General features: G+C 44.9%; 1 protein-coding gene across 2 annotated transcripts in view; it reads left to right on the forward strand.

Moving 5' to 3' along the window:
* The first annotated feature begins 3132 nt into the window (after positions 1–3132).
* The window catches only part of NINJ2 (ninjurin 2), a 69788-nt gene continuing 50154 nt past the window's right edge, over positions 3133–22766 (forward strand). The window contains exon 1 of one of the 2 annotated variants that reach the window (XM_037878061.2): positions 3133–3539. In XM_037878061.2, coding sequence (XP_037733989.1) covers positions 3507–3539 — 33 coding nt within the window. In that variant the 5' untranslated portion in view covers positions 3133–3506. The remainder of the gene's footprint in view (positions 3540–22766) is intronic. The other variant, XM_043540435.1, reaches the window with a different exon arrangement.

Below are 22766 nucleotides of genomic sequence, written 5' to 3' on the forward strand. Positions count from 1 at the left end.
TATAGACCAGCCCTTAGACGCCTTCATCTCATTGAAAGTCAATGGAACATAGGCTCCTAAATGCCTACGTCAACTTTGAAACTGGGACTTAGGCTCCAAAATCACATAGGCACTTTTGATAATGTTAGCCTCTCTAGTATGCCCTACAATATGGGTTATCAGTCTGGGGGTTACAACGCCCCTGGGAGGGTCACAAATGGGTCATGATCATCCTCCTTTTCTTTGTGACAAGATTGAAGAGGTTCCCCAAAACTGTTGGAGGGAGAGTCTCAAAAATATTTTCTCTTGTAACATGGGGTCACGGTATGGAAAAGGTTGAGAACTACCACCCTACAAACACTTCTGTTCTCTTAACCAAGGCCCAAGATTGAAGGTCCCTCTGGAGCATCGTGATGCATCTTAGAGCTCCCAGGGAATGTTTCTGTACCTCCCTAAAGACAGCATGGACTCCCCTCTGCCAACCAGCAATCTCTGCTGGCTGGTGCTGAGGGAACAGGGTCATGACTCCACCTTCTTACCCAGCCCTGTTGCAGGGACTAGCACCACGAGTGGTACTAGCACCTTAAGTGCAAGAACTCCCTTTGTACCTGGACCCCGTGTGAGCGGTGGGGAATAAAGGGAAGAGGCTCCTGTACCCTCTCACCCCATAGCACAAGAGCTGGGTGCAATCTGGACCCAAATGGCAAATAGCTCCATAGTCACCTCATACTGCTCTCTTCTCTTTAGAGACTCTTTTCCAATCAAACTCCCTTCTGCATCCTTAAGTGCATATAAGAGTTACTCTCTTCTACTCTGTTCAATCACCATTAGTTACACCAACAACCAACTCTGGAAATCTCTTGTCTTTCTGGTGCATTCAAACTCTGTGCAGTATTTTATGTGCCCTAATTTACACCTTCAGACCAAGACAATGGCAGATTCTTGTATGATAGTTAATAATTATTAAATGTTTGCAGTGCTGTAGCCGTGTTGGTTGTGAAGACATGGAGCTTAAGAGATTGTCTTTTTCACCAATAGAAGTTGGTCCAATAAAAAATATCACCTTACCCACCTTTCTCTCTAAGAATTATTAAAGGCATTTTAAAAAGCCATATTTACTCTTCTTTGCAATCAGAAGCAGTGATCAGAAAACCTTTTCTGTTACACTGGGATTTTCCTTTGATGAATTTCATCTTCCCCTGGCAGTTCCGAGAGTTAAATGGAAACAGACCCATTTTCCTACATGTTTAGACTCATAGCTTTACTATTAATATGACATACAAAAATAATCTCCAAGAGACATTTTGCTGTTTGAAGTTGTATCATTTTAATGCATTTGGCTCCAGATGCTCTCAGAGAAGCTGCATAGAGTCATTATTACTAATATGCTCCTGCAGAAAGACTCTTTCATGCTATCGTGGGAGAGGGAATCTGGTTTGATTTAGCTTTGCTTGTCTGGAAGGACACAGGAGTTACTGTAGGTCTTGCTTAATTTCTCTGGATATTTTGAAAACACAGTTTAAGAGTATTATTCTTTGGGACATCTCCCTGGAGAGCAAAGCAAAAGTTTCAGCATAACACTTAGATAAGTGCTGGAGAGAAACTGGTTTAAAAGGCACATTATTATATATCTTGTGGTCCTGTCTGAAATTAGCTCGGTACTAGTCTTTGGTTGTCTTCTAAAAAAATAACTGGATACTTCATCCACTTCTTACCACAGAATGATATTTTGGGCCTACCACGATATAGGTAAGATACCTAAGGACAGCAAAACTTTGGCAAGAACTCCTGGGTCTTTCCTCATAGACCCTATTCACAAAGAACAAGCATAGCATGAACTCCTCTCAGGAGTAAGTTTGAAAGATGTGGTGGATGCCAGAATCATATAAATTATTCATTAACAGAATGCATCTATATATAATCTGAGCTGTGGCATCTTATTATAGACATCTTCAAGGAAAATAATTTAGAACAGGTAATTCTTTGTATTAGTGCCTCTGCAATAGTATGCTTATAGGGAAACAGGTAGGCAATATAGAAAGAGATTTCAATCCCTACCTCTAAATAACAAGAAGAACAAACCACTACATTTTGTTTTCAAAACTTCCTACGTAGAATTAAAAATATCAAATGGTAAGCTACTGTCATGACAGTCTGATGTAGATTAGGACTCAGAAGCCTGCATTCTGACCCCCAACCCGTGCCTCACAGGATAAATGTAATCGTCACTGATTTCCATGCTAATGAGGCTCATGAATTGTGCATGATTGCATGCAATGGACAGGTGACTTTCAAAATGGTTGTTAGATAAGTCTCTTCTGTAAACTGATGTAAACAGTAGTCACCTTTTAAGAGAACCAAAAATGTTTTTTACTTTTACTTAAAAGTTAGATTGTGAGGCTAAATTCATCAATGCTTTGAAATGGTGCCACAGAACGGCTAAGCGTTAATATCATTGTCAAATTAGGCCTTCTGTTGGGAAGTATCAGTACAGTGGCAGTTCCCACTGAGAGAGACTTCAGCATCTTCCATAGACCGGGAGATACAGAAACTGTGATGAACACTGGTTAACTACATACATACTACATAGCATGCTTCTTAACAAGATAATCTTTAGTAAAAAATATAACTTTCTGTGCCACTGTAACTGATCAGTGAAGTTGTCCTTCAAAGGACAAAACCTCTCCACCTGAACCTTGGTTGATGTAAAATTTCATAGTTCCTCTGAAGTCAATGGGGCTATGCTGATTTTCACTGGCTGAGGATCCCACCTGTATTGTGTTCATGCTCTGTGACTTGATTTTGGCTGTGTACATTTCCATTCTAAATCAACGTTTGGTCACTTCTCACTTACCAATCAAAAGAGAACCTCGTTTGGGGCTGATACCAGGAATAGAAATTCCAGACCTAAATGATGTTTTTCTCGGTTGAGAAAGTGGGAAGTAACTGAGAATGGGTTTAGAATGGAAATTCCATCTCCGCCTTCTCTAGAGCTTTGCTGTAATGCTGTTCAGCAGTGAAGGAACATGACTTTCTGGCCCCAACCTTCTCAGCCACTAGTTTTCAAACCATCTTCATATGATAGCCCTGATATGAACAGAGGGGCTCTGTGGCTACAGAGAGGGTTCAGGATTGTTGCTAAATGCTCTGTACAGTCTGTGCCATGACCCTCATGGTACGCTAGCTGCATCAGAGAATTCCAGCCTGAGTGATCTCACAGGGCTCAGCTGGACCAAGGGAGTTAGTGGAGATACACAGTGAACACAACTGTCATAGCAAATCTAAGAGGGATGTTTATTCCATGGACCATTCAGCATTTTGAAGACAAAGAATTTGTATGCCATCCCCTTCTTCCCCCGCACATTTGTGCCAAGACGGGCGTCTCACATCAGGCCAATGAATAGCAGGTCTGTTTCAGCAGCTGTGCTCCCCTACCCAGAGGAATCATTATAGAATTCCTGGGACTGCAGAGTCCCAAGCTACTGTGCAGTCTGCAGAAGGCTGCGAAGAGACCTAAGGGCAAAAGGATGGCATCAGAAGGGGAAATCATCAACCTTCAAGTGAGTCCATCTTGGGGAATTACCAAGAGGGAAGTGGGAGGGTAGAGGGAGGCAATATCAAATCCTGTCATTTACTCCTCTGTTTTGGTACTGTTTTGAAACCTCTTTGCTGACATTTTCAGCTCCCTTTGGAGAGAAGCTGATTGCAGGTTCTTCTCGACACTCTGCTAATGGAAGGGCTCATTAGCTCCTTATTGTGAAGGAGACAGGATGAAAGAAGAGCTGCAGGATCTTACTAGAATGAACTATTTTTGTGGAAAGAGTGAAACACCAGAGGCGGTAGCGTCCAAGTCTGAGAGGGAGGCAGTGCAAACTTTACTAGCTGTAAAAGTTTGAGCTGTTCCCCTCCTCACAAAGCCCTTCTGTGTCTGGCAGAAAGTGCTCCCAGTCTAGAGAGGAGGAAAAGAATACATACAGCAAATGCTGAGAGAAAGCATGAGCCAGGCTTTCCTATGTGGCGTTGATAGAGAAACAAAACCTATTGGTAAAACTCCTTCAGTCCTATATATTTCCTTTGCAGGTGTTTGTTTTTTAAGGAGGGTGTTTCTTTGGACTCAATGTGTCTTTTAGGAAAGGGCAACTCTCCAAGGGTTTAGAAAGAAGTTATTAGAGATTGAAATCAAACCCCCTGATCAGAAACATTTGCCAAACTCGGGAAAGTTCAGATTCAGATCTGTACCTGGCAGCCGGCCCCTTCTCTAGAACTACTCCAAGAATAGCCCTAGACTCAACTCCCAGATTTGGGAAGTCTGAACCAGTATCCAAACTTTGCAGTTGGCCTCCATCTTTATAGTGGCCTAAGCCAAATCTTAGAACTGAACACAGCAAAACCTTAGGGAAGTTCAGATCTAAGTCAAAATTGCTAGAGACTATAATGCAAAGAATTGGGCCTATTGTTATGGAAATCATCAAAGCAGTAATAAAGAGGACTCATTCCCACAATCCCAAAATTTGTTAACATGGAATGGCAGAACAAAGAGAGTGACTGACTGGGGAAGGGGCCTGATGCAGGCAGATTCACAAGGTCACTTCAGCAGAGGAATGAGATGCAGTGCAAGATCTTAAAGAGCTGGAATGGATGTCCTCAGACACAACAGGAAAAAACAGATCAGTATTCAAAGGTAGCTTTGACAACTGGTGAAGCTGGATACTGCTACGGATGCCTCTGTTTGACCACAAAAGAGAGAGGGCTGATCTTTCCCAAAACAAGGTAGAAAGGGTGAAGAGGTATGCAAACAATTGTAATGGGAAACAGGTCAAGATATATAAACTAAAGACAAACCAAAACCCCTGCATGTGAATATACCACACTTGGGAAAAATTCAGATTTGTATCTCAGTTTTGTGCATGAACCCAGCCTCCATAACAGGACAAAACAACCCCCTGGATCCAAATACTCCTGAGATTCAGAAAAGTTTGGCTCTGCATTCAGATTTGGACCTTGTGGCTTGGGCCCATTTCTCGTGTGACTGAAGGGCTGTTAAGGGTAGCTTCAGTCAAGGGAGATAGTATGTGAGCAACTGAGAAGGGAGAGGTGGTTTGAATTTCAAAACTAAAATTAACATTTGTTTCTGAACCAGGCAAGTGCAGGATATCATCCGCTTCTCTGCAAGATCCCACAAGACAATGTTTTCTTGAGATTCTCCTAATGGCACCTCATGGGGATTTTGCTAAACCAGACTTTACAAAACTTACACAAATATTCATAGGTTCCTGCATACTCGTCACCAGGAAACCTCCTGGATGATACTGGCAAAGGAAAGAGAGCATTATGGATCATGTAAGTGAGAAAGTAGAGGGGTCCTTAAGGCAGAGCAAAGGAAGCAGGAGATGAAAGAGAGAAAAAAGAGGAGTGAGGGAAAGATAGTGAATACGCTCTTTAATTAAAGGCACTTTTGACAGTACCCCTTGGTTCTTTGTTCTGGCTAATGGAGTGCAGGTGCCCACTCTGAAGTCCAACAGCTACAGTCCTGGAGGCCCCTGCAGGTATAAGCACTGCACATTCTGGGGCAATCCCACAGCTGCTGCATAAATCTTTATCTGAAAGAACTACTATATGCTATTACAGTAACAGACAAGAATTCTAACGTATATTTCTATTGCTTTCATTTCGTTTTATTTTGTAGGCATTCTGTGCCCAAATGGCTGCTCACTGCCAACTAGAATTTTTATATTGCGTCACATTTAGAGGCTTTCCATTTGAGAAAAGAATGCAAAACTTACGATGCTTTAGCCTGCAATAGAGGAGGTATTTAAGATTATGAAGGCTCTAGTGAGAACTGATCAGTCTTCTCTTTTTTTAGCCTGTCCCATAACACAAGAACAAGAGCTCACTAGATGAAGTTAACAGAAAAAAAATAAATACTTCTTCTCTCAGCAGGTAGTCAGCCTGTGGAATTCACTGTGTCCTGGAGCAGGTCAGAGAGTTAAATATTGTAGCTGGCACTAAATAGGGGACAGGATAATTTTATGACCAATAACAACATTTGGAGTTATGCAAGCTACATGAGGCACTTTCAAATCCCCTACTTCAGCTAATGGTGTATGAGCATCAGGAAGATTAACCCTTCTGCCTCCAAACAACACTGTAGAATTGATCAGGTGCATTAAAAAGGATACCTGCCAATTGTCCCAGTATAGGAGCCAGAGCTGCTTTCCTAACAAGCAAAGTAGCTAGCATTTCCTTACTCTCTCCTGCCCCAAAACTCTCCAAGTCCAGAGCACTTCTATGGTGTTTATTTTTCAACTCCCACTTCTCGGCACACATACAAAATTTCAAACTGCACACAGATCCTAAAACGAGACATTGTCAACATGAAAAATGCTCTATATCAAGCTTGATACACTCCCATTCAGCAAAAACCTGAGTAAACAGATAAAACTATAACCCGAATTTGAAGGTGTATCCGTATTTTTCACCCCAAACATCTCTATTTATGGCTTTCAGATTTTGCCCGCAATGGCAGCTTCATTTTTCTCTATAAAGTATCTGATATTGGCTGTTGACAGGAAGTCAGACTAGGTGGACCAGTTTTCTGATCTGTTATGGCAAATTCCAAGCTGAGATAACTGGGAGCCGAAACAGCATTTGGGATATTGACATAAACAAAACAAAACCCGCCACCAGACAGCCCATCCTGCCTCAGAGTTGGTGTTTGATATCATAGTGACGGGTGCATTAGAAATTAAGAGATTGGTAAAATGAATTAGATTAGAGTTAGTTGAATACCACAAGATAATATCAGTGAACGTATGCTCCAATTTCGATTGGCCATTCAATGAGATCATAGTTGCCACCTTATTATTTGCTGTTCATATATATCTGTGTGAATGGGTTTGGGTTCAAAGGGATGCTCACAGAATGAATGTTGTTCATATTCCTATGTGAACAATGATATTTGAAGATGAGTGTCCTCTGTTCACTTCTGTCAGTTTTTTAGATTGCTGTTCTTCTTAAAAAGTTCCAGTCATCCAGTGCATGGGGCAGAAATGATACCTTGCAAACTAAGTGATTCATCAGACAGTATAAATAACAAAGAATGAACAGATGAAGTGAGCAGTCTGAGACCACCCCATAGGATGAAATTTGCTTGCATAAACTGTTCAGTGAATATCAAGTACATTTCCAGAAATCAGGATGGATTTATAAACAATTTGTAACCAGAAAAAAAAGAGTTAAATACATTACATAATTTACTCCCAAATGATAGTTTGACTAAATCTAGATTAAACAGATTTTAGACAGGCAGATGAATAGAATTTGCATGACTTTAATGAGTGGCTATCAACCTGACAGCTGGGACTTTTCTAAAACATTCACAAAACGAATGGAAAGTCCCACATAAATCACAAATTCTCTCTCCCACATCTCACTTTCATACTGCCTGATGACGGAATGTAGTGGGTTTGTTCACAACTGGATGAGACTTCTGTTTATTCTTGTTTTTGTGGCTTTAAGTTTTGCCCTCAGGCAGCATTGTGGTTACAAGTTCTCTGTCTGGGTACATAGTTGTCTGCTGCTTCTGCAGGAATAGCCAATTTGTGCTTTCTAGTGCTGCAGAAACTTTTACCCTCATTCAGCAATTTCCAAAAAATATGATAATGTGATTTTGTAGTCCAAGCACTGTTCCTGTCCCAGAGGGCTTCAATTATGTCATTTGGGCACTGGGAAGAATTTATAATACTGTATTTTAATAATGATACTCTGCATTCATACAGATCCTTTCATGTGAAGATTCCAAGTACTTTACAAACAGTAAGTAAGCCTCATAATATCCTTGGAAGGTAGGGAAGGATTATCCCTATTTTTCAGATGGAGAAACTCAGTCACATAAGTGACTTATCAAACTGTGAGGTAGCGATTCAATGACAGAGATAGGAATAGAGTCCAAGAGATCTCCCGTGCCCCCAGCCTCTAACTATTAAATATCATTAACTCAAACTGTGAAATTTAGGAATAAGAACAGACTGTATATAACAAAAAGTCTAGGGTGGGATGGGAGGAGTGTAGAGAGTTAGGGAGAAAATTCACTGTGAAAACAAAGCTCTTCTAATGTAGTCAGCAAAACAAGAGATGTGAAATCTGATATCAGACTGGAGAAAGGGAAAGGTCTTATGTCTGTTCCCCAAGTCATGGGGACTGTGATTCTGCACAGCACTATAGAGGCTATTCTTCAGGCTGCCTGTCACACTAATGCTAGACGGCTTGGAGACATGGTGCGAGCACATCACTGTGCAGAATGGGATTTTTTTACAGCAGTACTAATTTGTTCTTTGTTCTCGAATCATGTTGTGATATTTCTCCTCACTCCTACAAATTCCTCCTGCTCCCTCTCTATTTCTCTCCCTGGGTGTGGACAACTTTACTTAGAATGGGAGGGGCACAATGGCAATTTTTCAAGCACAGTATTTTTTGGGGGGGAGGTGTCTTGAAGAAATTGGATCAGTGGTAAAGGAGATGTAGAAGCTGAGAGCATTGTGCAGTATGAAGTATGCATACACACACAGAGATTAGGGGCCAGATTCATCCATGGTGTAACTCCACTTACAATCAGAGGCCTTCAACTGGCATTAATTTGGTCCCAGGTGCTCCACCTCAGGGAGGTTTGGTGAAAGAAAGATATCAACACTTTAATGAATGATATTGAGGAGTCTTATCCATGCTACTCATTCAGAAGCACAGGACCACAATAGGGTTACAAATGTGAAAATATATATGGGAGTGGAGGATATTAATGGGTATTCTCCAATTATATGCAGAACACACTAAATAATGAATTAATCCTGCTGACTGTCTGTAATTCTCCCTGAAACAATGTGCATGAAGAGGGATCACTGGATACCTGATCTTCCCCCAAATGCCACATTCAGAGACCCCATCAAACCATGTTCTCCCTCCTTCTAACCAGATGCTCTCCTTTTAGATGTATTTCACCTCTTATACACTGTGCACATGGGCTCCCTCACTGAGTGGATTGCTGTGCAGCAGAGAATCTGGCCCTCTGTGTCCTGACATTATATGGAAATTGACAGTGCTGCATTATCCCAATTAATCTTTTGATAGGTATCAATGCAGCAACATTCTCTTCTTGTTTTGTCACCTCCCACATGCTAAGCGGAGATGTTCTGGCATTATAATTTGATGGGAGATCCTCAAGGATACCTAACTGCAGGAGGAAGTGGTGTTTAATGATACGGTAGGTGGGACTTCTGATCATTTGTGGGCATCATAGAATCCATAGCATTCTTTGAAAGATATACTGGGCCAGATCCTCAGCTGGTGTAAATCAGCATAGCCCCTACTCATAGCAATGGAGTTTTGCTAATTTACATGACTTGAGGATCTGGCCCTGCTGTTCTGGCCAAAGTGCAACGGGGGTAGTTGTGTTCTCCTACCTAAACTGCCTCTGTTTGCAGCAGAAAGTGCAGACTCTTGACTTCCAGTTCTTAACTGTTGTATAAGGCTACTGTGCGCTGTTAAACAGCCACTCCACTTAACCCTAGAGGTGGATGGAGTGAATCCTGTGTCAAGTCTGAAGATTAGTTTATAAAGTACTTTGTGATGAGAGTGCTACTGTACATGAATATAAGATGTTATGTTTACTCTGTGCTGTCAAGCAACATCTTGAATAATCCATGGCCTCACTCATGGGTAAGATTAGCATAATTCCTGCTACTACCGACACCAGTATTAGAGGAGGAAAAAGTCAATGACTCAACACAAATGGTACAGTGAACTTTCCCTCCAGTGCCTGTAAAAGTCACTTGCCATGCTGAAAATTACTCAAGTGAGAGGAAACAGATCCTGAAGATTCTTAAACTTAAGCCATTCTGGTAATGAATTCTGACCCTTGGCCTGCCTGAGTGGAGGACTGAGCAGGTGTAGCTGTTGCATAAGCAGTGTCCCTCTCTACGCAATGGAAAGGGGTAGTGATGAGCAAGCCTCACAGGGTTTGAATGTAGATCCAAACATTGTATCTATGCAGGTTTCTAAAAGGTAACCTGTCTCTCAGAGTGCCTTCAGGTGCCAAATCCATCCTTAGGGTAACTCTACTGATATCAATGGCGTTACCTCAGGGATAAATTTAATCCCTTAAATCTGAAATTCATGCTTCAACAGGCTCTCTCAGCAGATTGTGGATGCCTTCTTAGAACACCCTTCTTTATGGTTATTAAATATTTATATTGCAGTACTGCCTAGAGACTTCAGCCAGGTCAGGGCCTCATCATACAAGGCACTGTACAAACATATACGAAATGCACCAAAGAGTTTTTGTGAACCCTTTGCACAACAACTGGGGCGAGATCCCTTGTCATCTCTAACCAATATGGGACACAAGATGACAAACTAGAGCAGAAGTTTAGTCTGTCCCTGTTCTGCAGTATCAGACCATGAGCCCAATCCTGCTCTTACTATGTTTGTACAGCTCTGAGCACTCAGCCAGAGCTCATTATATAAAAATACTATCAACTGCTTCCATAGAAATACTTTGAGAACAGGCTTTTTCACTGCCTCACAAGTCCTCCTTTCCCAGCCAGTGAACAAAACCTTTTCTGAACATTTCAGAACCACCAAAAAACAGTTAGTTCAAGTCTGGAACTAGAAACAGGCAAAGGTTCTGGGAGTTTATTGTACAATAATCTGGAGTAATTTGCCCACCCCTAAAGAGGACAATGGTGCAGCTGAGTCATCACAATGCCTTGTGTCAGGGGGATTCCAGCAACAACTCAAATCCAATGCTGCAACATTCCCCCGGGTGAGCAAAAGCAGTGCTTGTGGATGTAGTGGCATAGGGTGTTGATACTAAAATCAGCCAATAGGTTGAATGAGATGGAAGCACATGATTCTTTGTCAGCAGTGCTTCCTGTGGAGAGGGGGGCCCTGAAATGTTTGGAGGCATGCAGGGTGAGACACAGAGAGTTTGGGGAATGAAAGCGTTTTAAGAATAAAGTATAAGTGTTTTTCTTTGTCGTTAAAACTCACAAGAGCGGGGGAGGAGGTAGTGGAAGGGGATGAAAAGCTTGGGGGAACCACAAAAACAGCAGACTCATGGAAAGAGAGATGAGACACTCTGTGGGTGAAGAGGCAAGACAAACTCATGTGGTTCTTGCGGAGAGGAATGGGGATGCCGAGGGCCTTTGAATTGAGTGGCACCATTTTCATGCAGAAAGAGGCAGCACATCTGCACAGCTGCACCAAGACCATGAACGAGGGGCAGCTTAGAAAAACAAGGTCAGCTGACAGGAGGAGTAAATACGCATGGGGACAAAAACATCCCTTTTCCCCGTGCTCTTCCCTCCAGCCCATCCTGGTTTGTTTGGCAGCTTTTGTAGGTCAGTGACCTCTGGTATTTTATTGTTTAGTTTTAGAGACTCCGCCTCAGCACACGGTAAGTGGGAGGCAGTCCAAAGCCACCTGGGAGCTCCCTTCCCTCAAAAGGGGCAGAGGAGAACACATGGCCTGTGAACTCCCCCACCTGCTCACAGGAAGGAACATTACAAGGCTGACAGTCCAAATGCCAAACAGCGAATGAGACCTTGATTTCTGCTTAACATCAGAGGGACAGTTGCATGCCTCTGAACTAAGGGCCATCCTGTGGTAAAGACCCCTTTAGGGGTCTCACCCTCAGCACCAGCATGGAGTGTAGTCTTCTCTGTTTTTTTCCAGATGGAAAAGCAGCTCTCCTCCATCCTCAGTGTATCCCTTAAGAGCTCCTCCATGCTCCTGCTAGCCTGCAGTGCAGCCCCTGCCACATGCTCCGTATACAGAGACCTATGGTGCAACCCCGCTGGGCTCCTCATTATTCAGTGCCAGTTGGTATGAGTGAAGAATGGGTTTTGTTCAGCATATAATCATAAGCCTAAGCAAGGCTATGCTGATTTCCTGATCGTCCAGCTAAGATGATGAATTGTGATCTCAGAATAAAATAAAACAAATCTTCCCCAGAGCTGATGGTTTTTGCGAGTAAATGTGTCCTTTGTAACTTAAAAACCAAAACAGATTATGAATCACAGTTCACATTGGTTTCCATGTCCTTCCCCAATGAGAACATTCTCCCAGCTCCTAAGAATTGAGAGGCTGTACCCATTCATCTTCCCAACTAGGGATCTATGTGCTATGACAATACAAATAATATATAATTATCATCACCTACCCTGTCATCCCAACAATTTAAACAAGAATTTAACTATCTTCATCTTTCTTCATGTCCTTCTTCTGTGAGCCAAACTCTTATGCCCGAACTGCCCCCAAGAGTGCATAAGCCTTTTACTAGGCCTGATTCTCAATTACACCAAGACCCCTTTTCTAGTAGGTATCATTTACATCCACTTTAATACCTCTTTACACTGTTAGAATGGTGTAAAGTCACCTTAGTGCAACTGAGAATCAGTCTCATTTTTGGTGCGAGTCTCTGTGTTAGCTCTTGTCCTCTACCCTTAGTCGGATCTCAGGTGCCTAGACAGTATGCTGATGGGTGCTCTAGAAATACATATTTAGATGGACAGCAAGTCTCTAAGTCCCTTCCCTCAGTACCAGCTTTTGTGCATCTTGATTCCTTCCCTGCTGGAGCTGGGCCCATCCAATTTTCATGGCTTCTGAAAGAGTGGCTAAATCTGCTGCAGTAGCCACTAGATCTAGGGGATGTAAGACAATCTCTCAGAAGATTGGTGATGTCTCTCAGAAGTTGTGGTTTCTACACCTGCCACTTCAGGCGAGGTGCTGGCTCTCATTCTCCATGACCTAAATGCATACCTGTTCAAAGTGGATGACATGAGCTATCATTCCGATCCTGTAGCATTTTATCTCCACTTTGCGCAGGTGTTAATGATGGCAGAAAGGCACAAAAAAGAAGAAGAAAAAAAGTAGAAAAAATCAGACCCATTGTGTTAATTTCAGTAAACAATCTGGACTAGAATTTTCAAATTTAGCCCGACAGCAAGGCCCCAAGATTGCTATTTAGGGACCTAAATAAAGGACCTGATTTTCAGGAAGTAGAGGGAGCTGAACACCAAATCTGCAGCTCTCATGGTCTTCAGCGAAAGCCAAGGGTGCTCAGAAATTCTAAAAAATCAGGCCACTTGTTTGGGTGCTTGATTATGGATGTAGGGACATAGCTTGAAGCCAACATTTTCAAACTTATCTGCTTAAACTGGTCAGGGTTTGCTTTCCTGTCTGTATGGTGATAACACCACTTACCCGCCTCACAGGGAAGTGAGGAGCCTGAGAGTTCATATTTGTAAAGCATGTTGAGATCCTTAGCTAAAAAGCACTACCAAAGGGCTAACTATTATTATACAAAGTGCCTGCAAAAATCTGCCTGTGTGTATACCATCATGTACAGATGGAGATATGTCCACAAGTGCAAGATTTGTGCTGGAACAAAGGGTACAGGGGTGTTTTTAGTGGCATTCCATTGGGTCCACATCTGAAAATATGGCTTGTGAGTCAAATGTGTATAAAAACATCTCTGGAAGGATGGGATGTTCCTGAATCATCTGTACCTCATAGCACTCACCAGCTCTATCATTTTGGATACTCCCCAGGCTGGGACTATGTAATAAGGAGTGTCTGAACTACAGCTACAGAAATCTGACACTAGTTTCTTTTTGCCTGGGAGAAGGATACACTCATGGACGCTGCAAGAGATTTGCGTGTTAATGGCTACAGTTATAATTCATTGCAGCTTTTACACTGGGCAAGTCATAATTCCCTGTCATATTACACAATGAAGTTGTGTGATGTTATAATTATGGTTGTAAAAGCATTTCTATCCTAAGCTCTTATATTCATGCACTTATAAAGTTTCCCCCAAAATAACCCTTTGGGCTGAAATTTCTCATGCATATTCTCAGCTCAAAGGTAAATTGATTCTGGAAAGTTTTGTGAAATCCCATCAGTTGTTTTTGAGTGATCACAGCATGAAAAAGAGTTGTTGGGTTTTGGTTTCGCCATTTAAAGATATTTTCAGGTTTTTTACTTTGCACACAGATACTGCAAATACAGCATTTTTTTTAAAGAGCCCAAACTCACCACAAACTTTATTCCTATGAAAGGACTAGTTTTTCTTCAATAGAAATGAAAGCGAAAGTGCCCTCAGTATACTGTGTCTTTGTATTGAAAGGATGCCTATTCACAGGCAATAGCACAGTGATGCTCTACTCTTCCATAGCACTTTCTATTCCAAGATCTCAAAGCTCTTTGCAAACATCCATGAATTCAGCCTCACAATTCCCTTATGAAGTAGGAAGTCTTTTTATACCTATTTTATTGATGGATAAACTGAGGCCCAGATGGATAAATGACTTGCCCAAGGTCACATAGAAAGTCAGTGGCAGAATCAGAAATGGAAGACAGGTCTCCTCTCACCTCGGCATCAGTTTTAAACAACTTATAGTGTGATAGATTTTCTTAAATAAAGCAGTAGTACCAACTAGGCAATCTGGTTTGAGCTTTGGCACATGGCTCGGATTGATTAGTACTTGGTGGTCCTGGTGACACCACCAGTTTTTGAAAAAAAATATTGTTTTTTTTATCCATCACCATGGTATCTGGGCACCTCACAAATCTTAAAGTGAAATATTAATTGAAGATCTCAATGAGAGGCTGAACATATCACTCTTCTGCTACCTGTAGCTTTACCAGTCAGCTAGGAAGCAAACTTAGGGCTTGTCTACAGATAAAGCGTGGCAGCTGCACCACTGCAACACGTCTGGTCGGCATAATAATACCACCTCCATGAGAGGCAGTAGCTATGTTGGCGGGAGAAGATCTCTTGCTGACATAGTGCTGTCCACACTGGTGCTCATGTCAGTGTAACTTATGTCACTCAGGGGAACGGTTTATTCACACCCCTGAGCGACATAAGTTATGCTGACACAAGCTGTAGTGTAGACATAGCCTAGGTAAATTGGGAAGGCACAGAGGTGTGTCTTGCACCTTTTTTGTGGCCAGATTCATGCTTAACCATGTTTCTGCAGGGAGCAATTCCAAAGCCGACGTGTAACTGAGAATCAGGCCTCAAGCTGGGAAGGAAGGAAACCTTCCAAAGAATAACCAGTGCCCTCCCGTCTTCCCAAGTCTGCAGACAGATGAAATGATAGCTATTTAAAAAGGCATAATGATGATACAACATAATGATGACTATTTAATTGACCACGTTTATTTCACTGTTGATCATTTTACCATCTGGCTCCCTTCGGACGGTGGGTCGAGGCCCTTTGCTGATTTGGCTGTTTGCTTCAACCCTCCTCCTTCTCCCCCCTCCCTCTCCCTCACAGTCTTTTCACCTCAGCTTCACTCTACGTGACCGGCCCCTCTTGCCTGTTCCTCCCCTTCCCTGTCTCTCTCACCCTCCTTCCCTTCCCTTTCTATGTAGCTGACACAGCCAAAAAAAAATTAATAATTGTGGCACTAACATGACATTTGCCACCATCCCATTGTTCACCCTGCTTGTGTGTTTTACCCCTTCCCCCATCCCGTGTCTCTCTTGCTGTGATGGGGCAGAGAGGCCCCACACGGGCAACAAGGGGATTAATGAGGAAGCTAGGCTCACTCTGGCCACCAGAGGATTAAGGAGAGTCTGTTGGCCCAACTCTGCTACATCTGCAATACACGTCAGGCATGAAGAGGGGAGTTAAAAGGAGGAGACCTAGCTCAGCTCAGGGCTGAACAGGGAGGAGTGCACAGCTCTGCTTTGTCCTTGATGAAGGAAGCCTGGTTCCAGCCAAGATCCTGAGACACTTTGCTACCTGGACAAGCCTCCCACTGGATGGGACAACTAGGCTCAGGAAGACTGATAAGAAAAGGACTAACTGAGACAAGCTCTGTGTAGAAGGATGAGGTCCTGCCCACTAATCCCGAGACTAGCCTGATTTGGAGTTCACTGGTTTTCCTTTCATGTTGGACTCTAATACCAGAGAAGAGGTCTTTAAATCAAGATCTGAGAACTTCAGTCACTCAGCCGGAGATTATGGGCCCATTGCAAGCATGGGTGGGTGAGGTTCTGTGGCCTGCCATGTACAGGAGGTCAGACTAGATGATCAGGCTGGTCCCTTCTGGCCTTAAAATTGATGAGTTTAGGCAGGGCCGTCCTTACCCATACGCAAAGCACGCAGCTGCATAGGGTACCAGGAAGCCCTGCTCCAGCCCCTGCTCTGGCTCTTCCCCAGGCCCCCGCTCTGCCCCGCTCCACCCCAGCGCCACCCCCATTCCCTTGAGGACTCCAGAAGCGGTCGGGCTCCCTGCACTCATCGGTAAGTACAGTGACCCGGCCCCAGCCTGCTCCGTTCCCCTAGCTCCCAGCCGTGCAGCCGGCGAGTGCTGCGGCGTGCTTCCCCTCTCCCCCAAGCCTGGGAGCCAAGGGAGCAGAGCAGGCTGGGGCCGGGTCACTCCACTTCCCGCAGGAAGTGGCCAGCCCCCGTTCCCAACGGAGGCTTGGGGCCAGCCCCCACCCTGAGACATGGGGCTGGGCCCCACACAGCCCCCCAGCGGAGGCCTAGGGGAAGCCCCCCCAGCCCTCCCGTGCTCCTCTCCCTGGAGGCCTGGGGCCCCACATAGCCCTCCCTCCCCCCACGGCGGGTGTGTGTATGTGCGTAGGGCACCAAAATAGCTAGGGACAGCCCTAAGTTTAGGTAAGAGATAAGACTCAAGTGTGCCATAGACAGAGGGCTAAAGCACCATAGCAATGGGCCTGCGAGGAGCGATACTTAACTATTGGGGACCTGCAGCTGGGTGAGCTGCCCCGTGATGGGCCACAGGAGGGTACTGCTTAGGCAGCCTGGTTACACTTGGTTAGATGATATTGCCTAATTGTTTCCTTGTACTCTCCCATCTGTGGTCTCTTGCCATATACATTAGACTGTAAGCCCTCTGGGGCAGGAACTGTCTGTTCTGTTTGTACAGAACTTAGCAAAATGGGGTCCTGGTCTGTGACCGGGGCTTGTAGGTGCTATGATAAAAAAGATCACAATAAAGTGCCACTTGTGATACATGGAATTAGGATGACCAGATGTCCCCATTTTATAGGGACAGTCCCGATTTTTGGGTCTTTTTCTAATATAGGCTCCTCATAGACTCATAGACTTTAAGGTCAGACGGGACCATTATGATCATCTAGTCTGACCTCCTTCACAACGCAGGCCACGGAATCTCACCCCCAAGTCCTGTACCAAACCCCTAACTTATGTCTGAGCTACTGAAGTCCTCAAATCATGGTTTAAAGACTTCATGCAGAGAATCCTCCAGCAAGTGACCCGTGCCTCACACTGCAGAGGAAGGCAAAAAAACCCCAGGGCCTCTGCCAATCTGCCCTGGGGGAAAATTCCTTCCCGACTCCAAATATGGCGATCAGCAAAACCCTGAGCATCTTATTACCCCCCACCCCCGTCCCAATTTTTCACATTTGCTGTCTGGTCACTCTACATGGAATCCATGGCCCTTCTTAAACAGGAGACGTTTAATAAAGAAAAAGCTAGAAATACAGGCACAAAGAAAGGGATTTCCACACATGAACTCCAGATCTTTCTGGTTTGTTGATCAGGAACCACACCCTTTTTGGAACTCTGTACAGCACAGGGAAACAGCTAGTGACTGACTAATGTATTACAAGTAAACAGAATACACCACCACTTTTTTTTTTCTGTGGATCAGACTAGCATTGACCTCTGTCTTGATCTTCATGTGCTAGATTCTTGGGAGCTGGTGCTGGGCTGATTCCTTAGGCAGTCCCCATTTTTGGCATGTAATCGTGAAAAAGTTGTTTGAGGAACATACACAATTTCAGTCTCACTGGTGAGCTTTATCAAAAGGCTCTTGCTTTGACATGGTGGCTCCACATATATTTCTAAGGAATTTGGAGCTCTCACAAACTGTCATTCTCCCTCTGGTGTTTGCTGTTCAGCTGGCTGAGCAGCGTAACCTTTAAAAAACATTGTGAAGGGGATCATGAGCGCCAACTCCATGGGTGCTCCGGGGCTGGAGCACCCACAGGAAAAACAGAGTGGGTGCTCAGCACGCACTGGTAGCCCCACTGATTAGCTCCTCCCCTTCCCCCCAAGTGCTTCCCGCCCACTGGCAGGCCCTGCCAATCAGCACTTCCCCCTCCCTCCCACCGCCTCCCACCCACCGAGAACCGATCAGCTGTTCAGCAGTGTTCAGGAGGCGCTGGGGGCAGGGGAGGAGCGGGAGCAAGAACAGGCAGGGGAGGGCGCAGAATGGGGCAGGGTGGCAAGAGGCATGGTGGGGGCTTGTGGTGGAGTGGAGCCTGGAGTGGAGTGGGGGATGAGCACCCCCCTGGGAATTGGGGAAGTTGGTGCCTCTGAAGTAGATTGACTACCTGTGAAAACTGCCAGCCTATTTAAATCCTGGGAATGGTGGGCAAAGCCCACCAGAACAACAGAAAACCCCTGCACAAATGAGGGCAGGGCCTAAGAACTTAACTGAATACAGGGACAAAGAATGAAAAAACAGGGCTAGGGTGCAATCAGTCTGTCTTCTGGGAAAGGCGGGTGTGAGCCTACAAGAACCAAAGGCCCACCTCCCTCGGAGGAGGCAGGGGCCACAGGATGAGGAAACTACTAAATATAGGGGGCAACAAATGACAAAACAGGGACATGGGATGAGGACTGGGCAGACCTGGAGACTGAAATTCTCTATCCACAGAATAGGGACAGCACAGACTTCCCCATGATACCCTGCCAATCTGCCACTAGCCTGAGCTGGAGCGACTCTATCAAGAGTGGGCGGTTAATTTAGTCTGAGTCTGCTGCAACAAAGGGGACAGTTAGCACCAACTGTGCTGTGGACACTGTTACAGAAGTGTTCTGTGTCTGTATCTTTACACGGAGCTCCTAATAACTACTAGGCGCTGGGCTCATTTCACAAAGGCCACTGAAGAACAGATAGCAACAGCTCTTGGTGACAACCAACTTGAATCATGACAGGTTTCAGAGTCGCAGCCGTGTTAGTCTGTATCCGCAAAAAGAAAAGGAGTACTTGTGGCACCTTAGAGACTCTAAGGTGCCACAAGTACTCCTTTTCTTTTCACTTGAATCCGTTTTCAGTTGGTGATGTAGAGTTCAATGGCTCTGCAACCCATTACCAGCCCGCTGAGCTATCTCTGGCAATGAACCTCCAAGGGCACTTCAGAGCTACTGAGCTCAGTCTGCATTATAGGATTCACTCTCCAGGCAAGTTGAGTGGCAAAACAGTGATTCGCTGGGGACTAGGAGTGGGGGAACAGTCTCAGAACTCGGAGAGGGACCAATGTGTTGGTGAGTTCAGGTGTTTACAGCTTGGGTGGGGCAATGCTGATTTTAACAGGTTATTTTAAATCATTTCCTGTTGGCTCATTCCCACAATGTATACACTGCAACATTATATCTCCTGTGGGAGAAGCTGACTCAGCCACTTGGCTGTGTTTGTCTAGCAGACTAATACTCCCATGACAACCAATGGCAAAAAGCAGAGAAGAGATGCATCACCACTCGGGCATATATGAGAGAAATCTACCCCTCTTTACTGTTATCTGAGCGTAATTCACCTTCTTGTCTTGTTCACCCCCTCTATTTTCTCCCTGTCTGACGAGAATTTGTTTCTCACTGGGCTAAGAGTAAGCAGTATCCAGTCTATCTATTCGTAATGTGCCCAACATCATTGTACCTGCACCCTAAAGTAGCTTCTGCTTTTGTTTAATATATTAAATGCCATACTAAAAAGGAAAATGCACATGCTAAACTCAGACTGGTAAAAATGGTTTTGCACTATTATCTTGGAGTTAAAACATAAGGTGGGAGCAATGAGCCCTAGGTTCTGTTCCATACTCTGCCATTGATGATGTCACTTAATTTTTTTGTGCCTCAGTTTACTGTGTGCATGTTTGGGTACGTCTACATTACAATCAGAGGACAGATTGGGTAGACATGCCTAAAGATAGCTTTAATAGCTAGCACGCATACCAATAACAGGGAAGATGGAGTGGCACACAGACATTGGCATGGGCTAACGGCACCAGTAGGTACCCAGGATTCTGGGCAGCCTGTGCTGCCGCATCTTTGCAGCTATTTTCAGAAGTGCTAACTAGATTAAAGCTAGCTCAGGTATGTCTACATGAACTGCAAACCACACCTCTGATTCCAGGGTAGACATACCCTAAGTGTGTGTGCATGAACTTATAAAGAGCTTTGTGATCTTCAAATGAAAGGCACTATACATGTCCAAAGTGTAAGTCTGCTAGAGAAGCACAGTACACCGTGTACCACTTCAGCTGTTTTCAGACTCTGTTCCCTGCACACACTCTGCTGGGATAACCAGACAAAGCTTCTTATTACCTGTCCACCTTCTAAAGCAGATTCACTGATACTACTTGAGGAAGGACACCTGCGGGAGGGAAGCCCTTCTTAGGACAGGGAAAATACAAAGACAAAGGAATCTGGGATTTACTGATCACAGCTTTCTTCTGGGAAGATTTGTGTTACTCCTGGAGGGATTCTGCAGGACTGCGTGCACTCAAGAAACACAACACCCCCGCCCGCGATTTCCTGTGTTTCCCTACAGAAAATGGCAGGGAAGCCACGGAGGGCGACTATGGGCACAGTTTTGGGGGGTGATTTCTCCACTCCAAACAGAGGCGAGGCACAGAGGGTTACATGCCCCCGGCCCCCCTCATCCCGCAAGCACAGAGCTGCCCAGCTGAAGGAGGTTGTCTGTGTCTCAGCTCCGCCGCCTCCTGGGTCCTAGGGCCGGTCGACCTCCCCTTCTGTGTGCTGGGAGCCTTCCCGGTTTCTATTCTGTGCAACAGTGAGTGCCCATGGTGGGGCTGGGTAAGGGGTCGTGAGGGGAAGAGGCAGTGGGGAAGGAAGGGGGTGGAATAGGGAAGGGGATAGGGGAATAGCAGGGGGAAGTGGGAGCCTGGCATGCGGTGTCTCCTCGGCAGCAGCTGGGGCTCCCCTGTTAAGCAGGCCCATCGAACCCTCACCCTGACAAGCCCTACCCCCCTACACCTGGATCCCTACAATGAGCCCCCTACACCCTGACTCCGGCACCCCACTGATCCCCAACCAGCTGCACCTGGATCCCCACTCCATCAAGCCCTACTCCCCCCAGCACCTGGACCCCCACAGACTCCCCACCGAGCCCCATACCCCCACACCCAGCCCCCTCTCATGAGCCCCAACCACCTTCATCAGGATCCTCTGCAGAGTCCCATTGGCCCTGCACCCAGAACCCCGCAATGTGCTCTGCACATCCAGATCTCCCACTGAGCCGCCCGCACTCAAATTGCCCCACACAGAAACCTCTGACCCTACACCTAGATCCCCCCACACTCAGCCCACTTGGATCCTGCTGGGCTGAGCCTGCCCACCCACACCTGGTGCACCTGGCGCAAAGGGGTAGGGCCCCAGGGTGTTTCTGGGGCAGGCCCAACCCTTGCACTGTGCAGCCTCACTGCCGAGTCTCTGTACCGGGGTAGGTGGGGGCTTCAGGGTGATCTCCCACCTCAATGCAGCCAGTGGCCTGTGCTCCCCACTGCCATGCTGGAGCCACATTTATTTAATGACAAATAAAATTTGCAGAATTTTGAAATATTGTGCACATCATTTGTATTTTTTGGTGCAGAATTCCCTCAGCAGTATAATGTATATACCATGGGGCCTATTCTCCTCTGAATACATTAAGGAGGGAGAATATACCTTTCTGACTTCTGTCGATAGTCTCTCTGGACCAAAAGCTCTGGGACTATTAGATTAGTTACTGAGCAGCCTCTGTTCTGATTTTCACCTGAGGTACCTCTTACACTTTTAGTCAGCACTAATATACCGTAGCCTGGGAACAGAGAGAGGGCTATGTTAGGTGAATGTGGGCTGCTGTTTCTCAGGGGTGAAGATATTAGGAAGGTTGGTACATGCTAAGTTTGAAAAACTGTAAATAGGGAGATGTATAGGAAGAAGAATGGGGCAAACCTTTTAACAACAGCTAAATACACAGGGTTGGCAGAGTTAAGAGCCTCAAATAGGTTTTGGAAGGAATTATTTAGAATAATTTTTTTCAGAATATGCTTGACTTCTTCAGAAGGATCAACAAATACATTACTATTTGGTGCCCAATTCAAGGACAGAGGACAACAAGGGTGAAAATTCTACTAAACAAATATCTTCCCAAGCAGGGGTGTCCAGCATGTATGGAGGAATGTAGATTTAGGAAGATGGATTATTGGAAATAATATTCTAATTTAATGAGGGAAGGGAACTTCTTCCCGCACCCCCTTCTCTGATGGAGTATTATATCTGCAGAAGTTTCCTATGTTTAGGAATGCCCATAGACAACATGATGGAAGGATGCCTAATTGCATGCATTTTTAGCTTGGGAGGCTGACTGGCGGGGACGGGACAGGGAGGGGGGAAGAGAAGGGCAGCACAAAGCAGCTTCATGAGACACTGTGCAATTTATGGGAAGTAAAGCTTATAGGACATACAACACTGTGAGAAGTAAAGACCCTGAGACAAAGAGAATTACTGCAAAACAGCACACTGTGGTGGAATTATTGCCACCTTTGCCTACCCTGCCTTTGTGCCTGGACTTGTGTATCTAACTAGATGTACTACTGAGCAATAGGAGCACAGGAGTCCTGACTTCTTTGAGGATCTCGAGATAGCCCTGAGGCAAAATGTCTGCTCCAGATTCAGACTTCCTATCACTTCCCTTCCCACCCACCTACTCCCAAAAAATGG

The sequence above is a fragment of the Chelonia mydas genome, chromosome 1 (genome assembly GCF_015237465.2).
Source record: "Chelonia mydas isolate rCheMyd1 chromosome 1, rCheMyd1.pri.v2, whole genome shotgun sequence".
Classification (NCBI taxonomy): Eukaryota; Metazoa; Chordata; order Testudines; family Cheloniidae; genus Chelonia; species Chelonia mydas.